The sequence below is a fragment of the Lingula anatina genome, chromosome 5, assembly GCF_051362555.1.
Source record: "Lingula anatina isolate TDL-2025a chromosome 5, LinAna3.0, whole genome shotgun sequence".
Taxonomy (NCBI): Eukaryota; Metazoa; Brachiopoda; class Lingulata; order Lingulida; family Lingulidae; genus Lingula; species Lingula anatina.
The window spans coordinates 5,450,195-5,467,059 of NC_141771.1; the positions used below are offsets into that span (position 1 = coordinate 5,450,195).

Here is a 16,865-nt window from a genome sequence, read left to right on the forward strand (position 1 = left end):
CAATACATAGTTTATAAAAATGTAATGATCATGATTAATAACTGTTATTATTTAAATGCATCTGTTCATTAGGTTCACCGGTACATTTGGCGACATGAATTAAGATATGTTTGTGGATTTTTGTCTTATTTACGTAATTCCGAGTTTCAACACAGATTAACAACAGCTTAATTTCCATGATATATCTTCAAACTGCAGATTACTTTCTCGAAGTTAATCAGGTGAGGACAATTCGCTGTCATACGGACACGGTTCAGCGACAAGCCTGTTATACGAATTTGTGCGTTTAAAAATGGAAGTGTTTGACAGCATTGCGCTGTTATTGGGCCTGTGTCTCCGTGTTACTGCAGGCGCTGATATTTACTTCGGTATGCTCACTCCGATTGGCACGCCCAACGAGCAAATGTATGGCCCTGTTCAGCTGGCCCTCAACGACATCAACAACCATCCCGAAGTGCTGTCAGGGCACACGCTGCGTCTCGTCATCAAAAACACTTCGGTGAGTGGAGTAAACCCATAATTCATTCTTTTTGGTATGTGAATCAAGGATGCATGAATATAATTTTAGTGTGCCTGAAGCATTTTTAATCTGTTATTTTCAATATGAAAGCAGAAAAAATATGTCAGAAAAATGTGCACAATTTGAAAAGCTCTAAAAACATTCATTTGATATTAGATGTTTAAAACAAATACTACACACACTGGACAATAGAAGTGTCACCCCCTAAATCAGAGTAATAAAAGTAGGCAGATCTTGGGTAGTTATAATGCCTGGTCTACTTATAATGTGACTAATGAGTATAAAACCGATATACCATGGAATTGTATTGTTGGTCTTGTACATGTACAACAAATGTTATTCCTGTCTTCCTCAAATATGGCAAGATACAGGCAATTATCTAACGGTTGTAGGTGCAAGTTATTAACCTGAAGAGGCGGAATATAAGCAGTGTCAGAATATCGATACAATTGAATTGTTCAGTCAGAACCATGCATAGGGTCTGGTCTCGGTATAGAAACACTGGATCAAGAGACAAATTGCCTCTGATGGGTCGTCCAAAAAAAAACCACTGGCCGTGAAGACCGACGACTGATTTTGATGTCCAGGTTGTCAAAGTTCTACATTGCTTGTCAGTTGACAACACAGTGGAACATTTCACACATAAGCATCTGTCTGTGAAAATTACTAGGCGTCGGTTACATGCTCAGAGAGTGTACAGCAGGGTAGCAAGACTGAAACCTCTTATATCGTTACAAAACAGGCAACATAGAGTAAACTAGGGTCAACAGGATCTGGAACTGGACAGTCCATGCCAATTGGTCCTATATATTTTTTTTCTGATGAGTGTCGCTTTTGTCTGACCTCTGATGACAGACGGGTACGATGCTGGCGAACTGCTGGTTAAGCATTTAAACCACATGCACTGAATTTTCGAACCCGGAGCAGCATATTTATTATGGTGTGGGGCTGCATCAGCATCCATGGCGTAGGCAAATTGATAGTGGTTGATGGAAACATGAATCACTAGAAATATATCGATGTTTTGGAGTCAGGTTTGCTACCATCTATTACTAACATGTTTGGTGACTGGAATTATCCATTTGTTCACCAGGATGACAATGCTCCTTGTCACAGGCCCAGAGCAGTTGATGATTGGTTTGACCAACAGGGCATTCGCAGGGTGATGTGGCCTGCCCAGAGTCCGGATGCAAACATAATAGAAAATGTGTGGAATGATATGTCAAAACTTTTTACAAATGCCCGTCTAACCAGCAGAGAAACTCTGATATATTCAGTGTTTCATACTTGGGCCAGCATAAGCCCTGAACGCATCAGACATTTATATGAATCCTTGCCTCATAGACTGGCACCTATTATTAGGTCACGTGGCTATGCCACTAAGTACTAATTTTGGACTTGAAACTGCATATTTTGGTAGAATGTATATTTTGTTCTCATTTTGTGATTTTTTTTGTGAAATTTGATGTTAATAAAATGATACTAGGAGCATATCATTGCACAGTCATTTATCTCCCCCATAGTATTGGTTCAGTAGGGGTGACACTTCTATTGTCCAGTGTGTGTACTTCAACTTTTAAGTTGTTAAAACATAACTGGACCGGTCGACTTTGTGACGCACCTATATGTTATTACTCTACAGTGATTTTTACCCCTTTCACAAGTTTGCTGCCGTTAATTAAAAGGGGATGTCGGGCGTGGGGGTTCAGTTGAGATGAATTTCTCACGTAATGGTAAGAATATTTCAATGATTGTAACTTATAAGTTGTAGGTCTCTCACGGTGGACCGGCCTAACAATGCTTCTCGAAAAATAGGGTCTCAGTCGACTGGTCTCGACGCCATCTTTTAAACATTTCCATTTGTCCTTAATGTTGTTCGCTTCTTGACACTGTAAATAGTTCAGTCATGTATTTCGTGTAGTTACAAAGGAACAATCAAGCACGTAGGCCCGCACTATATAGGCTTGTTTACATTATATAGGCTTGTTTACCCGCACTATATAGGTTATGTAGGCTTGTTTACACTATATAGGCTTTTTTACCCGCACTATATATCAGGGTTGTTTACAGCTGACATTATTGCAGTAGCTTTATTAGTACCACCCGTCTTTGCACACTGTTTGTTCAAGGTCCCGAATAAGGAACTAAGTAGTCCGAGGGTCAAATATGACCGACCCACATGAATACTTCCTCACGGGGAATCTATATGTCTTTTAGCGGATTAGACGGGAAGCTTTGTAGTGGGTCGCCATTTTTGACCATCGGACTAGTTAGTCCCCTACTCTGAATGGGGCCTATGATTACAGGGTGGCGATCTAATCCCTCTGTTGTCCCATCCATGGTCGTTGTAATTGAAGAAGGTTGAAAACCGAAAGAGTGATATCATGTAGTAACCGAATCGCTATGGTACGGCCTGCTGAAATGATGATAATGAAAATAAGATAAGCCAAAGCTGATTGTAGGTTGAACTCAATCAGAAAAAAAAAAAAAAAGCTTTAAAGAACAAGATGAAATTAGCGTGTGTACGGAATTTAAATTTCCTTATTAGCCGAGGGGCGCCATATTTATGTACATTACAAGGCAACCCCACTAGTCATTGGCATTGCGTAAAGGCAAAAGCACGTGTAATTCAAACACTGACGCGCTTTTCTATGTAAGGTTCAGAAGTGGGTAGCACATGATCCTCTCGGATTTTATTTTGATCGTTACCTTAATGTGAGAATAGCTGAATAGACTGAATAAAACGAAATGTAAAAATGTCAAACTGTAAACAACGTTTGATAGTGTTGAATGATGTGGCTGTTCACACACACACACACACACACACACACACGCACACGCACGCACATGGCAGTAAGAGTTCGGGAAACAAATAGCGAAGATGCGTGTCTAAATAGCAGTTTATATTCGTATGCATATCATATTTACAATGGACCAGCATCAAAGTTTGAATATGGCGAGAGTTGATTCGTGTTGGTGTGGGCTATGTGCATGGTTAGCTCTTATTTTTATTAGCAGAGCAGAAAGTTTATACGTTATTAGTTGTATATTGTGGAAAATGTGTACCTGAACACTATTTCAGGCTCAAGGTTTTAGTCCAGTTAAAATACTCACCCAACTTTATACCCTTTAAACAAAATCAGTGCACTGATAACTAAGCCATTGTTTTCTACTATCTGAAGGTGCCTGCAAACGAATCTGTATATCGTGTTGGAAAAGCCGTGGCCAAGCTCCAAGATCTGATGACGCCAAAAACAGACCCGCCAGTCATGGTACTGCTCCATCTCGGTAGCATCACTGAGACGGATGTGATAGGAGAGATCACGGGGAAACTAAAAATGATACAGGTCACTTAAACAAAATGTTAACAGACTTAAAAGCTTCGGTCACAACCGGACGCACGAATTTCAGGATCGTCCTTCCCCTGCGCCCCTGCGATTTTTGGGTGTTGCGGAGGCCGTGGAGGTCGTAGAGGTAGAGGAAAGTCTGCCTTGTGAGTCGCAAGGGCTTCATGAGATGTCATTTCAGGCAGGGACGCTAATTGCAAGGAGCGATGGTCGTGGAAAATGAGCTCATTTCTTGAGTTTGTCTTGCTTCCTGTGTACGTGGCACACACTCACCACTTACGAAGGGAATGCAACGCACGGCGACAGTAGTGCCCTTTTGCGTCATTTTTGCTTCACACTTGCCTCACACGTTTGTGGTGACGTATTGGCGGTTTTGCTTCCTGTTTTGCTTCCTGTTCTTCTCTTCTTTCTTCTCCCTCCTCCATTTTTTCTTCTATGTAAGCTTCTATCTCTTGCCTTTTGGAGGCAAATTAGAAACTAAATTGAGCAAAATTTTGAAAATTTTGAAAATTGTTGTACACGTTACACAGTCGACGTTTGTTAAGCCTCTCTTCTGGTCCTCAAATCAAGTTCGGTCCCTTGGTTCTAAACTGTTTACAAGAAGCTCTGTACTGGTCCTACACCTGTAAATGTCCATCATGACGAGTTTAAACGTGTTCCCCAAACGTGTCCTTGGCTGACTCTATTAAGGTCTCCAATATTTGAGGTTTAAAACTTTGAGAGGCTACCAAAAAACGTACGTAAACTGAATGTTAGAAAGAAATGCATTTCAATTATTTAAAATTGTATTATATTTGCTATAATATATTCTCATATTTTTTAAAGAACACGAAAGTTTGCTGCGTGACTACCGTTAGGATGCTTAAAACTACTACAATATTATGGCGTTCTCTGCTTCTTGTTTTCAAGACAGTTACATTCGTGGGTGATTGTGTGCATGTGGGGGGGGGGGGCTACTCATTCACTGTCATGATCGTGCGTTCTTTATTCCGTTTTATAAGTTAGTATAAGCTCTTATTTTCATATGGACGCGTTTATTCCCGTGAATTTCCTAAATGTCCACTGAACTGTCAAGAACTATAGTGATTCAGAGCTTAAATCAGAACTTAGTCCCTTACACAGGCACAGTATAATGGACTTTTACTGCATACGTTTTATAAATCTATTAATACTGCAATTTATGTAAAGAGCTCCCTATGAAAGATAGTCTGGCTACTTTATTCTTTTACGCGTTTTGTTTTCAGAATTTTTTCTTCAATTTTCAGAATTTAGGGTTTAGGTATGGTCATTATAAAACTGCCAAATGTAGGCGTTTTGTGCAAGTAGTAGAAATGGATTATATTATTTTCGAATCAGCGGACCTAAAATAAACAATGTTTATTAATAAACGCACAATATATTCGTAATTAAAGCCTACTTGCCTGTTTGACTGCATTTAAACTAAGACGCAACTGACCATAATGTGTGTTTGATTGACGGGGCTGGTTTAGAGATGTGCTGCATACCTTGTTGGTATTTATACCTAGGCCTTCACAAGCTATATATCCCATATCATTCGGATAATGTTCAAGTGATGTTTTGCTACAGGATGACAACTTAGCATCCCAATTGTATTGCTTTAGGAGCGTACAGTGAAGGGAATATCATGAAAACCCAGTGATGGGGGGCATGAAAGGAATAAATAATTACATGTATAAGTAGTATCCTTGCGACACAAGGTTACTCTGTAATTTATATCTTTCAATTTAAGCTGTGAAATAATAGCCAGCTAGTCCGTTGATCTCGCGAATCAACCTATTGACCGTTAGTTGAGTTGCTTAACTGCAAGTAATAAATCCCCTCCCCTCCCCCGAACGTCATACTGGCAGGTTTCCAAATGAAGACTATACCGCAGAAAAAGTTTGGGGCCCAAAAGAGAGTCAGCCAAGGACACGTTTGGGGAACACGTTTGAACACGTCATGATGGACATTTACCGTTGTAGGACCAGAACAGTGCCTCTGGTAAACAGTTTAGAACCAAGGGACCGAACTTGATTTGAGGACCAGAAGAGAGGCTTAACAGACGTTCATTGTAAAGTCACGAGCGTGCGTCATGAGCACGCTTTCTATACACCAGGCGTGGGGGACGCACGTGCGACGCATTCTCGGTGTGCTCTCGACTTTGTTCGTTAGTTGTTAGGGCGTGAGTCTTACTCTACACGCAAAGGGCACTTGCTCCTTCATTGCTTGCAACGTGGGTCTTGCACAACGGGCGTCTCTCATGCTAACTCCGTGCGAGGGGAGCAAGTTACGCTTGCGGCCTCGCTGTTCGCAGGCTATTCGTAGAATCTTTTGGACATGTCCAACATCCTCCGAACATGCTTACGGACTGTCTGCAAACTCGAAATTGCGTAAGAAAGCCTTGCGTGGGACGTGAGATTCTGCGCAAATTTTGGACGCAAACAGCCCGTAAGAGCCCGTATGCCGGTTGTGACCGAGGCTTAAACAGAAGATCCAAATCACAGCGTCCCAATTTGTGCGCTCACTTCAAAAAAACGTTTAATCTTTCATATTGATCTGGATGTGGAAGTCGAGTTAGGATTACCCTCTGATAACAGGTATGATAGTACAAAATTAAAGCATCAGCGGTACAATGATTTTGTAGCAGACTTCTAGAACGCACCCTGTGGTCAGAGGGAAGGCTTAATGAATGTTAATGTGAATGAATGTAGGCTTAAGTCAAGTTCCCAGGATAAGAATTTAATTACCAAGGTTATATGGTCACATGGGCATATCTTATCCTCTCAGGAAAAGTGTTACAGCACTCTCATGGAAATCGTACTCAACTAAGGCAGGGAATTGACTTTTTTTGTGGAAGTGGGGCACGCTCAAATATCTCGTGGAGGGACAACCGATCCTTATATAGATACATGTATATTGCAGATTTCGACCGGTAGCCCGTCTTCCACACTATCCCAAAGACTCGTATTCCCATACTTGTACCGGACAATCGGCTCATTGCTAGACGTTATAAACATAGAAGTGGATTTTGTCAAGCGCTTTGGTTGGACCCGCGTGGCATTGCTTGCGGAGGACAAGAGGCCGTTTACAGAGGTAAAGTGGACACTGACATTTCCAGTGGACTGACAGCATAATATTTCTTTGCCTTTGAAGGAATTCTAGTATTATTATCTGCCTGTGTGTCACGCATGAAATGTAAAATTAGTCTCATGTAACGGATGTGATTAATAAGTAAAACGAATTTTGCATTTTGGCGGCTTAATTGTTGTGTGTCTGCATGCAAAACCTATGCTTTCGTTTGAAGAAATATTGGACTTTTTCAAGAACAACTGTGTTTGCTTTTTCTTTTCCGAGTAGATGTCGAAAGAAGTTGAAATTCTCCTAAGACAGTCGGGCATAGAAATTGTCACTTCTGTATTCTACAGAATAGAGCAGCTAGGCCAATTGATGGAAAAACTGAAGGTGAGACTTTAATCATAAATGAATGGGTTTAAACTACAATACGAATTCTTTGGTTTAAAACTAAGCCAAATAGAGCTACCCAAGATATAATGGGAGAGATGCATCAGTCCTTGTGTTCAATGGTGTCTTTCTCCTATATTCGACCTACTTGATACACATTCAATAGCCTTCATATAAAATTAGCCAGTTTTTTTCTGTCATTCTAGGAACTGGACGCAAGGGTAATCATGCATCACGCTAACGGAGAAGGCTCATCGCTTTGTCATGTGTTTTGTCAGGTAAGGTTAAAATGACAGCGCACAGCTTGCGTGTTTTGGGCTGAACCAACGAGCCGCCAAATTACAAATATTCCGGTAGTTTTATAAACACAGTCTGCCGGCTTACGAACAGATAGTAGTCCTACTGGGACTTAGGTTCCTGGCTCATAATTATAGTAGGTAGGAGTTGTATAAGTGGATGACTTTTATTCCTGTTACGGTTAAATGATACAGTTATAAATGTATATGAAAATCCTTCTGGTGAGCCATATATATAAGACAAAAATGGAGAGTTGCAACTTCAGCTCGTCTTTGTAGTAGTAAGTATTCATGAATCGCCTGTTACATACTTGGGTTCGAGACCTACCTTTGACATGACCATAACATGTTGTAGCTAACTCTATATTGGTGTTTTTAATGTATAGTATTCTAAATTCTGTGATTATTACACTTACAATTAGTTATTTTTGTTTTGTTTTTTTAAGACTCAAAGCGCCAAAATACCAAAGGAATATTACAGACCATTATATATAATTTCAAATTCTAAACTGTCTTGATTTGTCTTAAATCCTCTATCCAAGGGCAAATTTCCATTGAGTTAGGGGTTATCTTTCAATTTCTGCGAGTGTAAACCGAAAAACTAATCTAAGAACAGAGATCCCTTGTTTTGTGTAAAGTGATTTCCCCTCATTTGAAGGCCTAAGAAGGTCAATGACACATGTAAAAATATGCGTTTACTACAAGAAAAATACACAGAATGAAATAAATGAAGAAAAACTATAGGAACCGTGTTGTTTGCGTTACATAAGATAAGATAAGAGTTTATTCAGCCATTAATATATAAATATATTTCTGTTTTTGTTTCTGATCTGTTAGTATAGATGGCACCTAGAGAGGGGAATTCCAGACCGATGATATATGGATATCAACTGCCTATCGGAAAAAATCATCGTAAAATATTAAAATTAAATGAAATAAAGGGAACCTTTATTATATCTTTAAATCTAGTATATCTCCATATCTATTTATTCATGTCATTTCTCGATGTAAACAATATTATAGCGTTCATAAAATCTTAGGAACGCACGTCCCATTAGGACGTGCATTACTACACGTGCATTACTTGCGTTATTTGGGAGCCTTCGACCCACGGATATTGTATCTTAGTAACGTATGTCCTAGAACTTCCGTCCCTAAAAATGCATGCCCTAGGACTTGCATTCCCAGGATTTTGTGTCCGGTCGGACTTGCGTTACCAGGACGTGCACTAATGCCACACCTGTCTTACAAGAATGGTAGTCCTAGGAATGGAAGTCCGGTCTCCAATATGAGTACTACAGGTTTGGGTTGGTTGGAGTCTTGGGATTAGTACATGTTTATGGGACGAATGCCACTTGTACATTTATTAATTGGAAATGGGCTATAGTTCCTAGCGGACTTCCCGTCACTTCGGTAGCTAGACAGTGACAATCCAATCCAAAGTGTAACTGGCTACGCTTACACGCTACACTTCTTGGGTCTGATAATGCTATAAAAGTGCCATTGAAGTTAGTTTTTGGCACTTTCCAGTCGTACTTACATTTTCTGCTTTTATTTGCTGTTGCTGATTTCTATATCTTAATCAAGACAATGACGGAGACTGACTGGAGCAGACCAAAAAATTGACCCTCTTGTGTCTCCTCTAATAGATTGGTTCTGTGATTCTGAAAAGGTGTCGTGCTTAACCCTTGGAAAAATGAAAGGATTTGATAAAGTTGTGTTTTTATAAAGGGGAGATAGAGTGATACATGTACCGTATAACAGTGTCTGAATACGGCAGCTCTATATCCAACACAATATTCACATACTTTTTAAAAACGACATAGAACATATATTTGGCATAGTTTGTGGTTTGTTTATCTTTTTTTTCAAACAGGCATACAAATATGGCTTGATTGGAAAGAAATATGTCTGGCTGACTTTGATGCAAAACGTTAAAGATTACCGCAAATTTGCATCCAATATGCATCAAAAAGGGCAACTCTCTTGCAACGCGGAGCAGGTTGTCAAAGCGGCAGAAGGACAGTTCATTATATTCCGTGCTGACACAAAAGATGCTAGCGAAGTTGGATATGAACCACAGCGGTCATTTACAGTAAAGGTACCTGTATACCTGTACGCTCACGCACGTGGACACACACACAACGGTCATGCAAACACACTCGTGAACATGCACATACAGGGTACATATCGTGCAGGCATTTCAGGTCATTATATCAACAATTCATAGTCTCTTTAAGATGGAAAGCTTGTGAACTTAAAGAGTAGCTACTTCTGTCCATAAGCGACGTTGTTGATATGTGTATATACACGGGCACATTTTTTAGGATCATGCGGAAATTTTGAGGGAAATGAAAAAACAAGCTTGGTACAATGACGACACCAGAAGAATGCTTTATCAGTTGAATTATGATGCCATATGGGCGGCTGCATTGGCCTTAAACAAGAGTCTGCCTCGTCTTCCGCCAAGAGCGATCACCTACTTCAGGTACACCGATCTGGGCATGGTGACGGACGCTCTGATGCCGGAAATGAACCGCACCGACTTCTTCGGTGCGTCGGTAAGTATTTCAAGGTTTGTCAGATGTCTTATAATGTAGGGGAAGAGTTAGTTGACAAAATTCACTGAAATGGGGCTTTGTTTTGTGTTTTCGCTATTATTGTCTGTAAAAAAACAGTAGGCAAGTCATAGCTCTTAATGTATTTTCACACTTCCAGAGAGACATATTTGATGTGAAATCATTGCTTACTTCTATTGTACTATTTTGTAAGTTGTTGGTGAGGTAAAAGTCAAAATGGTTTTCTATGATTTTCACTTGTAGGGCACTGAGAAGGGACATTGCCTGAGTTTGTCTCGGATCGAAAGTAATACTTTCATGGGAGATATAGGAGTAACTTGTAAGCTGCACTGCACACGTGCTCAACCTATTCCCCCCTTAACACAAACCCGTCATTGATTTTGTAAAATCATCATGAAATTGTTTTCTCTTTCAAGGGTCCTGTGTCTTTCTCACCGCATGGAAGTCGAATGAGCTGGCTGGCTATGGAGCAAATAAGAAGTGGGTTTCTAGCACGCATCCAGATGTAATGTAATAAAGCCACACACAACCACCTCCTCCCCGACTGCCACCGGTCAAACAAACACTCATAATGATAATAATAATAATAATAATAATTATAATAAATTTTCAATTGCTTAAAAATTAAGCAGACGAGCTACACAATACCGAAACATTCAACAACCGTGGAGAAATTGTTTCAAACCTAAATTGCAATTCAGTTGCTTTAGTGTGTGCCTGTGTTTGTGTGTGTGTGCGTTGTCTCGAGTGTATGAGTGTGATAAATAAGAGGTGCATGCATGCATCCAGTTCTTTAGCTATGTCCCCTACATATAAAGTAATTTATATCCTGGAATCAATGATAAATTGGTATCCTATTTCTGATTTCAGACGGTACAGCTATATTGTTTGGTATTTATGACCAGAAATCCCGGAAAATCACTTTGTCGAAGAAGATTAATGACCTGTGGTATTCTCATGGTGCGTTCTGCGGTTGTTCTAAATATTCAGTGCACTGATCACCAAACACTAAAATTCATTCAACAATATTTTATTGTCTGAACCCAAGCAGTATGTCGACTTCATAGATCTATGTGCACTGATCACCCAACTTAAATTGAAATTCATTTACCAATATTTTATTGTCTGAACCAAAGCAGTATGGCTTCTTAGATCTATCTTCTCATATTTTCGCCTCCGTTTATTTATTTGCGTCTGACTTTAATAAATATAATAGGGAAAACTTTCAGGTTCGGCAAGAAAAATTACATAAACAGGGACATTTTTTGTTTCAGCTTAAATATAAACTCCCCTGCTAATGCACAGGATCCATGTTGGGATTGGCTTTCATGTCCATGTAGCTTCGGCATGGGCTTTATTTATTAATTTATTTATTTGGAGGGTGGTGGGTCGTCCAAGTGGACTAGCTGTTTTGAACATTGTAAATAGTTCTAAGTGTAAAATCGCCCGATGCCTTCTGAGCAGCTGTGTAAGGCATACTTTTTTCTCTCTATAGGTGGCTCCATACCTCAATCTGGTTACAGGACGATCCGAAAAGTACTGGTTGTCACAGATGAACTAAAAATAACCTTTACTGTGATCGCTGTGATATCAATTGTTATCACTGTTGTGTTCCTTTTAGTAACGATCGTCAAATGGAAGACGCAGTACGTATTGGAACCGGCGTTGGCAGGAATGCGTACACAAAACTGTCATTAAGTGTGTAAATTTAATCAATCACATATCAATATCTGAAATGGTTAGAACAAGCGATCCATTTCAAGAATTTTTGTTTACATGGGAAGTTTTATTGCACTAATTGTCATTCATATGTTTTTTGACTGCAGGTGCACCGGTGTGACAGGAATGGTAGTACGTTTCCCATTACTTTGTACAGATGACGTTCGTCCAATATTCTAGCTCCAATACTACGATTTACCCTAACATGTACTAACCATATGGGGCCCTATAGACTGGACTTTCATTCCTTGGACTACCATTCCTGTCAGAACGACACACACGTTCACAAGTAACACAATACAATTTAATATTTAGGTTAATTCAAAACTCATGGCCACTGATGAACAGTGTCATTGCACTGGGATGCATCTTCCTGGCTGTCAGTGTCATTCTTCAAGGTGAGCAGCCGTGCAAGTCGATTTCAATGTATCTTTTTATGTGCAGACACATATCTTGCCGTCTCTAAACATATAGCCGTCACCTGCGTCTGTCGTGGCCGTGAAAGGAAAATCATGTCACTTACTTTTCTTTAACTTACGGAAAAGTAACATATGACAAAAATACAGCTTCATTTGGTAGACCTGTTTTATTGGTTATCTTATCTGGAAATTATATTGTTTGTCAAAATTAAAACTTTCACTTATCGACATTTTAAAGGTGTGACTTTGAACTTCCATTGGCTTGAAGACCTTTGCTATCACATTTTCTGAATATCCATGAAACTTTCATTTTATTATTAAAAAGTTATGGTCATTAGCTTGTTAAGCATTAGGTAATATTGTATAAAAATTAAATTCTTCTATGCTGTAGTTGCCGACATATGGATACTTTTTTGACAGAACCATGCTTTGCCAAAGCCAAGCTTTGACCTGCCCAAAGGAGCACTACCCAATTAAATCACTGCATATAACATAATGCTGCAGGTATTCAGTTAATTAGTAGCGACACACCTGACTACACACTTCTCCATTTACATATCTTATATGAGAGTATATAGGAGTTTTTTGAAAAAAGAACACATTTTACCTAGGCATACCTTCAAAACTGAAATATTCCATATTAAATGTCAAGTCTGTATATATATATATTTCAAACACTGGCATCTTCAAAATGTGACTATTAACTCCCATCCACCAGAAGCTCTGTGCATTTCTGTATGTCCACATAGGCAATTGTATTAGTTTTTATGTCTTTAAACGTGATGTAATGTTATTTTATGCACTGTCAATATCTTTCACATATTGGGATTTTCATTATGTGAATTTGAACTCTCATGGTCCTGAAACTGTAATCTTATTGATTATGTTATCTGTTATTCAGGATTAAATTTTAGTGTTGATTGACTGTGCTGTTATAAGTATCATATATTAGTGTATCAAAATTGACCATATGACCTATTTTCTGCATCTTAATTTTCTGCTTTTCGTCTGTACATTTGCGGCCTTGTTTAAAAGAAACTTCTGTGCGGGCTGTGAATTTTAGTAACCTCTTTTTAATCTGTGCTGGTGACTTCTACCTTGTTGCATTAAAAAATTATCACATTTGTTTTAGGCACCATTCATAGTCCGATGGCGACCCACTACAAAGCTTGTCATCTAATCCGCTAACATACACTGAATATATATTTTCAAGTGGGTCGGCCAAATTTAACCCTCGGAGTAGTTAGTCCCCTATTCTGAATGGGGCCTTAGTTGCATTATACGTACTATACATAAGCCCACATTCCAAAACCAGATTATTTGTTCCAGGCAGTGCAGCAGAGTTGTCATCGATTAGTAATGTACCATGTAATGCCTTTGTCTGGATGTTTGTGACTGGGTTTACACTGTCGTTCGGTACCATGCTGCTGAAGATGTGGGGAGTGTGTCGCCATTTTCGTTATCAGCAGGATTGGGTGAGCTTTTATTAATGTAATTTTTGGCTTTCAGTAAAACGCAGCGTTTTATTTACATCTTGCATACTGTCACATCTGTTGAATTGTCGCAAACATGATATTGTTGTATTCAGCACACTGCATGTGGGACACAATGCGATCGTTATTAATTAAGAAATTAACTTAGACTTGTAGTGGTCAGCTTTTTATTCTGTCTTACATGAGCTGTACAGTGTGCATCCACTTAAATCTCACGAACAGCAGACTGTCACGGAAGTGAAATCTAAAATAATCACATAGAAAGGATCCCAGGCAAATACAATGATTAACCCAAGCAGGCACATTCACTATCAACGAAGCAAGTTACATTAGATGTTTTAATTACAGCTGCAGTGCCCGTGCTATTTCCCGCATATACCACTCACATATACCAACGTACATACCACACATACATGTATCTACGCACAGTGTATGTTGTTCATCTTTAATGTGGCAGTCCATAATGTTACGATTGGAGTTGTTCTTTTCGGATTTTTATATACAATAGATATTTTCCAGGGTCTGCAAGGAGAACTTCGCATGCTGTCTGGAGTTGCCGTACTGTTGGTTATTGATATTTTGATGCTGCTTATCTGGCAGTTGACTGACCCACTCGTGGTGGAAGATAGGCTTTTACCCGAAATTGTAAGTTGACCAATACTGGTGGTCGCCACGGTGTATATGTAATATTGCTTTTTGACTTAACTACTTATCAAGTTGGTAATTGGTCTTTTTTCCAAAGTCACATTGCTTTAATACTTTTTTGATCTTGTACCAAAGGTGGCACATGTTCGACCAGTACATCAGCTCAGCTGCTGTTTCAAAGTATGGCTTGGATATAATATGTCTCCTGTTCCTTCTTTAAATTAGAGAGATGGTGCCAAGATGGTGCGGTATCAGACCTTCTATCGCCAATGTCACAGCGGGAGTGCTATGGGCTGGACCATTGCGTTTATCGTGTACAAAGGTCTGCTGTTGCTGGGCTCTGTTTGCTTGGCCTGGCCTACCTGGTACGTGAACCAATATGTACATGTACACCGTAACATCCAACACACTATCTGTCGCATCCAGAACACTTCCAAATCTTCGAATCACGTCAGACACAACATGGAAACAAATTATTGACATAATGTTTGAAGTTTATTTTCAGACCTTTTAACTGTATCCCGTGTAGGGTCTATGATCTCTACCTTCGTCATAGTTCCACTTATATTATTATTCTGCTACACTGCATTTCATTTAACGTAATATTCGCATTAGTTTCTTTTTTTTCTAGGGCAATGTCGGTGAAGAGAGATGCTGGAGACAGCAGTCAGGTTGGCTTAGCTATGGTTATCATTACCTTGGCGACTGTTGTCGGAGTTCCAGTAGGTGTCCTCGTACAAGAAGAGCCCAGTGTCAACTTTGGCGTCATAGCTGGCTTCACGCTCTTCGCTATCATAGCTACGGTTTTGTTGCTTTTGATTCCCAAGGTCAGACTCTATTTTAAAATGGCACTTTTATTTGACTGTTTGATTGCAGCAAAAAATTTAATTCAGCGAAGGATTTATTTTTTTGCCATGAAAGAAAGATACAAATACTGAGGATGGGCCCCACGTGAGTTGACGTACACTATAAAAATTTTATATACTTTTGAAAATTATTTCATGCTTTTGTATGGAAATTCTGAAAATTTCGGCGGTTTGTTTGTCTAATAAATTTAATTCAGAAAGAATGGAACCAAAGAATCACTTGAAGCGTTCAACCAATCAAAAGCCAAATTTTTTTGTAATGGCGTAGCCTTTGAATCAAGGTGATTTGTTTCTCCAAATATGCCTATGGTTTTTACAGCTCATGGAACTCAAGAGGGGGGAGATGGAACCGTCACTTTGGTCGCCATTGCGGCTCTACGTCGCGGAGTTCTTCAATGACGCAGGTGATAAGTAGCCTTCTCGTGCCACTGAGAACGGAGATGCTAATGCAAGTAACGACAACCAAGGCGATGGAAGAACAGCTCATATCTAGGTTGTTTAAACATTGTGGCTTATGGCTGCGCTACAAGTGCCGTCACGGTTTTTGTTGTTAACTCAGTGAATGGACATTTTTTTCAAGCCTCATTCCACCGTGGATGACTTTATATGATAGGCCGTTTTACATATTTGTTAAGGATATTACAAATGGTTACATTTGTCCATTCATATCTTACATATTCAATAGCAATTGTACGGGTGACTTTGATTTGTCGCATACAAACCATGCTGCATGCAAACACTTAGATCTAGATTACTGATATACATATTTGGATATTGAAATATATCACTATTAAAACTTATTTTTTAAAAGATATGATGGTTTAGAGTTTTATACACAGCTGTTGCAAAGTTCAATATCATCTCTAGAGCTTGGCGGTAGAAAAAAATCATACCAGTTTCTAATATCACCGAGGGAACACGTGTGCTGTTCCAACCTGAAAAGATCCTGAGTTTTATAATAAAGGGTATTTATCGAAATATATAATTTTTTTGAATCTTTATGAGTGATCGTCAACATTATGTTATATCGCGTCACAAAAAAAAAAAAAAAAAAAAAAGAAAAAAAAAAAAAAAAAAAAACATCAACCTCAGCAATTGTTAAAATCATTTTGTATGTTACCAAGTTGCAACAATAGACTACTTTACTGATCCAAATTAGTCTGGATGATTGGCGCTATATATTGTCCAAACGTACACACCCTTGAAAATGATCAGCATAGTCCAAGTAACATATCTGTCAAGTTGCATGCTTTTTCCACATTATGAGCAATGTTAATAATAAGTGAAACTTCTATACCAGACTTTGTGTTTTTATTGCTTTGGCCTAAGGTCAGCAAGAAAAATATTATAGACTTCAAATATATCAAATGAATATAATTCAAATTTGTTTCAGGTGTGTAGTCTAAGGACATCTCAGTAATTTTGATTTAAAATGATTGTAATGTTTAGGTTGGCGGTTATTCTGAGATGGGGACTTATTTTCTGCTAAAACGAATTTTAAATTGTTTATGTTCTTATT

General features: G+C 39.0%; 1 protein-coding gene across 1 annotated transcript; it reads left to right on the forward strand.

Moving 5' to 3' along the window:
- Nucleotides 1-150: 150 nt before the first annotated feature.
- On the forward strand, nt 151-16,158 carry LOC106162729 (gamma-aminobutyric acid type B receptor subunit 1-like). Its single transcript, XM_087012392.1, has 16 exons — nt 151-499; nt 3,703-3,867; nt 6,790-6,960; nt 7,225-7,329; nt 7,536-7,607; nt 9,502-9,726; nt 9,953-10,186; nt 10,621-10,684; nt 11,075-11,164; nt 11,700-11,850; nt 12,239-12,321; nt 13,672-13,817; nt 14,355-14,480; nt 14,706-14,845; nt 15,112-15,307; nt 15,666-16,158. Exons 1-16 carry the CDS (start codon nt 293-295, stop codon nt 15,759-15,761), a joined length of 2,271 nt encoding a protein of 756 aa, XP_086868518.1. The 5' UTR covers nt 151-292; the 3' UTR covers nt 15,762-16,158.
- Nucleotides 16,159-16,865: the final 707 nt, after the last annotated feature.

What these genes read in the sequence shown, in the direction of transcription:
- LOC106162729 (XM_087012392.1), top strand. Translation starts at nt 293, where the DNA reads ATGGAAGTGTTTGACAGCATTGCGCTGTTATTGGGCCTGTGTCTCCGT. An exon ending in ACAAGAGGCCGTTTACAGAG is followed by an intron (nt 6,961 to 7,224) that starts GTAAAGTGGACA and finishes TTTTCCGAGTAG; the next exon opens with ATGTCGAAAGAAGTTGAAAT. An exon ending in ATAGGCTTTTACCCGAAATT is followed by an intron (nt 14,481 to 14,705) that starts GTAAGTTGACCA and finishes TCTTTAAATTAG; the next exon opens with AGAGATGGTGCCAAGATGGT.